At 38.8% G+C, this 6,627-nt stretch overlaps 1 protein-coding gene across 1 annotated transcript in view; it reads right to left on the bottom strand.

Annotated features, from left to right (window-relative positions):
- Positions 1–6,578, bottom strand: part of MSANTD3 (Myb/SANT DNA binding domain containing 3) — a 21,066-nt gene extending 14,488 nt beyond the window's left edge. Inside the window, exons 1-3 of the mRNA XM_017813163.1 lie at positions 6,455–6,578; positions 5,503–5,589; positions 359–804 (exon numbers count right to left, since the gene is read on the bottom strand). Coding sequence (XP_017668652.1) covers positions 359–773 — 415 coding nt within the window. The 5' untranslated portion in view covers positions 774–804; positions 5,503–5,589; positions 6,455–6,578. The remainder of the gene's footprint in view (positions 1–358; positions 805–5,502; positions 5,590–6,454) is intronic.
- Positions 6,579–6,627: the final 49 nt, after the last annotated feature.

Here is a 6,627-nt window from a genome sequence, read left to right as displayed (position 1 = left end):
CAATTTTCTGCTGGTGGATTTGTTTGTTTGTTTGTTTTAACCAGCAAAATTATACTTTATAAAGAATACGAATATCCTTGGGACTCTTCTCTGGAAAGCCAGCATGATAGCTACTGTGATGCTTGCCACAAAGCAGCAGATATGTCAGAAACTGATGAAAAAAATTTGTGAAAACCCTCAGTTTAACTCCCGGAGGCCTAGGGTAATACACAAAGTCTTGTAATATCATAGCTATGAAATTACTTTTCTATAACCAGCAGTCCCAGCTAGGTAGAGAGATTTAGACTGCTGAAAGAGAATCACTGGCAAAATCACATACAAAACAATACTACTTGCATCATTACAGTAACATTTATACCTTGACTAGAAGCATCAGGCTGATATTCAGAATCTTCTTCTGGTGGGCTCTGCAAAAAGTACATTTGCTCAGGCATTATGCTGGCAATCTTCTCTTTCCCTACGATGTGAGTATTTATAAGTGGACTAATACTTCTTTTTACCTTCTCCCGCCTTTCATGTGCCATTATCTTTTTTGTCCGTGCCTTGATATTTTCCCAGCATTTCTTTAACTGTTTGAAGTCTCGCAGTGATACACTGGGCTGTGAATTATATTCATGAGCTAGCGCTTGCCAGGTACGTTGTTTCAGAGCAATAGTTCTCGCATCACTTTTTTTACATTCAAGCACATATTTGTATTTTTCAACTAACGCAAGCAGCACACTCTTCTCCACTTCCGAGAAGTATTTAGCAGGCTTTATTATTTCGTTTTGCATTTTCTACTGTTTCTCCAAGAAGCCAAAATTCCTATGAAAACAATTGTGAAAGGAAAAAGAAAAACAAAAAACAAACACAAATTAGAACTAGTTACAGTATCAGGAAACCATGTTTCAGCAAATAAATTCTCAGCATAGCCTCTGGTTCATTTCAATAGAATAGTTGAGTAGTTCTAGAGTACATAATGGAACAATCGGGTAATATATGGTATAGTTCCATGCTGTTTTGTGTTGCCACTTTAGTGGATACGCAGTTCCAGAAGTAGACCACGGGAGGTCTTTGTTACAATTTGTCTTGATACAAAATATTTGCTATTCAATTTACTTAGTGACTTGTTTTCAATATCTTATTTTCCTGTTTATTGCACTTTTTTACATCCAAAGAGTTTTCAAAGCCCTGAACTGTGCAACAAGTTCTGAAATACAGCCCTTGATAACTTTGGGTTTAAGTCTAAAGACACCTTCATGAGGTTTGGTTTTTCTTTTGTACACAAAAGAGCCTCTTCTGCCCTTGCTGACTGTATATTTCTAATTACCCCCCTCTCTCTACAGTACTTGAAAGTTGTATGAGAAATGATACTAAGAAGTTTTCTTTTTAAAGACCTGTCAGCTTGGTTCTCCCCTGAGCTCTGCCCTCCTTGTCTGACACCCAACAAGGCAACAGGATCCTGACCTTATTACAATAATGAGGAGTGGCAAGGGTTGCAAGAAGACACAAAGGAATTATGGAGACTAAGTGCTTGGAAGGTACAGGTCCTTCACCCTTTACTGCTGAAACCTGCCTGTGTGGCACTTCTTTTTGCCTGCCCTGCTCATCACTCTTGGGAGCGAACAGCCAGGCTAAAAAGAGTTTTGGCTTCTCTCAGTACAGATACTGCTACACACTTACATCACATCAACAACTGCCTCTCTTCTCAAGCCTAGGACCTACGTGGTCAATAGGAAAAGGGTAGCTGATACCAGGGAATTCTGACATTAAAAAAAGGAAGAAAACAGTGTTGCCTTGAATTATCAACACATGCTGCAAAGGCAATTTTTTTCTTTTATCTTTTCACACTCTTCCCTCTATTTGTTTTCACTATAACTGTGTAGCCCAAATTACTTTTATATTTTGGGCAGAAACTTCTGGATAATTAAGTAGGAAAAGGACAGCAATGCTGCCTTAGTTCACATTTCTTCTGATTTTAATCATAAAACTCAAAGATAGAACATATATAAGATAATTGGTTCATATTCCTAACAGTCTAGGACTTTCCTAAAACGAATTTTCTGCTATTTTGCCCATTGTTTCACTGCTTGACCCTTAGATGAGCTCAGTTGGTTAGAGAATGCTGCTAATAATATCAAGGTCATGGGTTTGATCCATGTACAGGCCATTCACTCAATATTTGGACCCAGTGATCCTTGTGGGTCCCTTTCAACTCAGAATGTTCTGTGATACTTCTCTCATAACATTACTTGACGATGCACTAGATATCACCATCATGTTTCCTCTTTTCAAAGTATTTTTCCTTAACTCCACTGCACTAGGACTTTCTTTGTGCCATTCTTGTAATCCCTTTCCTCCAAACATTTCAATATTTATAGTTATTCTCACCTCATTCAGTAAAGGTAACTACTTATATTTATAAAGAAACCTAACAGACAAGCTAATGTTAAAATGAGAACATGAGTGACTTAAAAACAGCAGCTTTCTCAAGTAGCCCATAAAATATGACAAAACCCAGCTGTCCTGGTTTCATCTGGGACAGTGTTCATTTTCTTCTTAGTCACTGGTACAGTGCTGCGTTTTGAATTTAGTATGTGAATAATGCTGATAACACATTGATGCTTCAGTTGATGCTCAGTGGTGCTTACTCTAAGTCAAGGACTTTTCAGTGTCCCATGCTCTGCCAGTGAGCAGGAGCACAAGAGGCTGTGAAGAAGCACAGCTAGGACAGCTGACCTGAACTGGTCAAAGGGATAACTCTACACCATAAAATGTCATGTTCGGTGTATAAATGAGGAGGGAGTTGGCTGGGATCTGCCCATTGCTGCTCTGGGACAGGCTGGGCATCAGTCAGCAGGTGGTGGGCAGCTGCATTGCGCCTCACTTGTTTCTCCTGAGTTTTGTTCCTCTCTCTCTCTCTCCTTTTCATTACAAGTATTACTATATTTTACATTGTTTCAATCATTAAACTGTTCTTATCTCAACCCACAAGTTTTACTTTTTATTCTAATTCTCCACCTCAGCCCACTCGGGAGCAAGGAGTGAGCAAGCAGCTGCACGGTACTTCGTTGCTCCTTGAGGTTAAACCATGACACCAGCAAACAAAGAGGAGTCAAAGAATAGAGGAGGCAGTAAAACAAAGCCTGGAATAGCAAAACTGAAACAAAGTGAATTGAAACAAGTAACAGCCTAAGTTAAGTCAGTATTTAAGTTGTAGCCCTACTGAAAAAGGCAACAAACACTTGGTTTGTACTTTCTGTCTCTGCTCTATCGGGTAATTGCTGGGCACGTACTGACTGGGCAGGTAGCACCTATATAGTTGCTGGCTAGTTTCAGTTCTGCTCTTACCAAACGCTGGTGTCACGGGGACATGGGAGAGCTGGAGTTTTTGCAGTAGACAGGATTTAGGGGACAAAGGGAAAGCTCTGTAGGAAACCAGACTTTAATAGTGCTACTGCTCACAGAACACAGCTCACAGCTTATTTATTTTACATGAAAGAAAAAGGTGCAAGAAAGAAGAGAGCTGGGTGGACGAACCTAAGGAAGACAGTTTCCTGATTCAGTATTTCCTCCATCATGCTATATCAAGTTATTTTTTTTACAGTCTGTGAAAACTTAAGTCACCCCACGTGTTGGTGACAGGAATTCTTAAAAAGCTATAATCTCACAGAAAAAACTAAGCATAAGCAAAGAAACTTCTTTTATCACATACATACATCACATAGATATTATAATGACTAGGTCTACTAGAAGAGAACAGCTACTTCAGAAGTTCCTTAAATAAAACATAAATTAAGAAAAGAGAAAAAGAAAGGAAGTTGACAACCTAATAAAGATACTGAAAACTGGCAACTTTGCTCCATGAAACAACTCTGAAAACATATAAAATAAAATAGACTATAATGGGATAGATTCTACCTACTGATCTATTTTACTTACATAGCTATTGTACCATTCCAAACCATTAAGCTGCTTTGGACAGCTGCTGAAACAAAATTCTTGGGACTAAATATTAGGGCTCTCTCTTAGCCTCAATTCTACCAAAGAATGGGATGAAATGCAGTCCCACCAGCAACTCGTAAGATCCAATAGCCTATGACCCTTGAAAAACCCAAATCAGAGACTCCATGTGACCAGAAATGGTTGATTCTACCTTCTGCTGATGCATGTAAATCTTATTTCTAGCTTTGAAAAGGTGTGAGAATCTCAGACAAAAAAATCATTACGTGTTTGTGTGTAGAAAATTCCTTTAATTAGAGACACTGGATACTTTGGAAACTAAGTTCAAAAAGTTAAACAACGTTACTAGGACTTCTGGATTCCAGGTGCTAAGTATCTAGCTACATAGGTTGGCAGACACAACTGATGTCAGTAAATATCTAAAACATTTCCAAATATGACTTCATATATATTAGCAACTTATGTACTAGAATAAAAGCTCATTTTTCATGGATGGAGTAACAGCAAACTTAAGTATCACTTTCATACCACACAATCATTTATTTCTATTATTTTTACTGTGGTAGCACCTGAGATCCCCAGTCATAAGTTGAAAACATAGGTCCTACATCGAGAAGAATATATTAGTTTTCTCTTCCCCTAAGCACATTCGTAATATTTTTTTCCTACACATACACACTGTAACTGTGTCCTTTCTGTGAAGAAGCCAGGATTATGATCTAGGATGCATAAAAGAACCCAAGAATTGGTGTGAGCAGTTTTATGCACTTACTACACAGAAGAGTTCTTGAAGATTCTTCTCAAGCTCTTACATGCTTAGCCTGCTTGCTTCAATATTACAGCCCACCTGCAATTAGGTGAACAGAAAGTACTCTGAGGTGTCAGAGAACTTAGTATGCTGGGAAGTTGCAGCAAAACACCACCATGTATTTATATTCACCTCTTTTTCTTTATGCATATTAATCACCTTCTGGCAGCTCACTGACTCCTCTGCAGAATACGAGAAAGGACTCTCACAAGCCCACAGAATTTCCATTTCATGGCTAAGAGAGCCTTCCAGGACATATGCCCAGGATATAATTTAGTAGGTAGGAATCTGTGTTGAAATGAAAGTAGTTTACGGTGTAGAACTCATCCAGTAAACAGGATTGATTTATGTGGGTGCCTGAGGACAGCTGCAGAGTAGATTCTAAGAAACAAAAAATGGAAAGCTTCTCCCACTCTTACAGGTGCCTAGCCTCCAAGACACTTGCAGTGAGGAAGCACTTTATCCTATTTATCTTCCCCTGGCATGACTCAATTCACAACTTGCCTTAAAAGAAATCAGTGTTCTAAGTACTTGTCCTCTCACACAAACCTTTATAGCTTTAAGATAACAGAAACATCTCTCAGCTCCTCATCTTTACTTTGAAAGCACTTTGTGCTGCTTTCTTTTAAAGACTATAAGGTGTGTGCTGTGATCTGCTGGAAGAATATCTTGAAAAAAAAATTACACAAGTTAAGAAGTGCACAGATGTTCATAAGTATGTTATATATATGTATTATTTTGCTTGCACACACCTAAACAGACACCCAAACTCCAATCAGTTGCAAAGAAGCCCTTCAGGTTGGCATGTATGAGCAGCATCTTCGGTCCATCAAATATTTCTTTTAGGCATAAGAAAATGCAGAGAGAATGTTATGGTGGAAGACTTGACCAAAATGTTAAGGTTACACTAACCAAACCCAAAGAAAATAGCAAACTGTGGTCACAGTGTGAGAATTAATTACACGTACCAATGCCAACAGAATCACTACCAGAAATAGTCAAGAACTGAAAAAAAGAAAATTTATGTATCCAACTTAAATTGCAGGCAAAGCTTCAAGTATAGTCAGTAATTAACAGCATTGGAAATCTATTATAATTCTGTCCTTTTCATCCAGTGTTTGAGGATGAAAGAAAGGCACTGGAATGAGCCACACAAGTCACAACAGGTTTATATTTCATTTGAATAACAGAACCAGAAGTAAATACTGTTCTTCAAATGTTAGGTTTTCCTCACTGAGCTTCCATTAATGTTCCAGGCCTGACCCTGTCTACCCTGAGACTTGAAATCACTAGTTAATTAGGTGTATATTCCAAATATGAATCAGTTCTTTATGGAAATTGTGTTTTAATCAGATTAAAAAAATCCCACCTCTTTGGGTGCTTTCCCCCCCCCAACGTTTTAATACAAACGAGGAGTTATCACGGATCATCCAGCAAATGAGCAAAACAATCTATTAGTAAAAATTCACAGTACTTTGCCTAAATTTCTCCTGTCGAATTTTATATACCAATACACGGAAATGTATTTTAAAAAAATATAGGCTATTAGACTATATATACACAGAGATACATTTCAAGCGGGTCATCCCGCTACCTATGGAGGACATCCAAAGCACTTTGTGCACGCAAGGTAATGGATGCAGGTTGTTATTCCGAACGACTGCCTGAAATCCATCAAAAATAGGCATAATACAGGAATCCTACCAGACTCTCCCGCACCCGAACTTCTCAAACATTAACTCGAGCCTTGTGTGTTTTTTGGGGTTTTTCTAATCTCCACGCTAGCTCCTCTTCTGCTCGAAGGAGAAAGGAGAGCAGGTCCCGGCTCCACAAAGGCGGCCGCTCCACCCTGGGCGGGCGCGGAGGCTGCGGCGGGA

The sequence above is a fragment of the Lepidothrix coronata genome, unplaced genomic scaffold (genome assembly GCF_001604755.1).
Source record: "Lepidothrix coronata isolate B3197 unplaced genomic scaffold, Lepidothrix_coronata-1.0 Scaffold40, whole genome shotgun sequence".
In the NCBI taxonomy this organism is placed as follows: domain Eukaryota; kingdom Metazoa; phylum Chordata; class Aves; order Passeriformes; family Pipridae; genus Lepidothrix; species Lepidothrix coronata.
The sequence above is the reverse complement of the archived record's forward strand: the minus strand, read 5'-3'. Positions and strand labels throughout refer to the sequence as shown.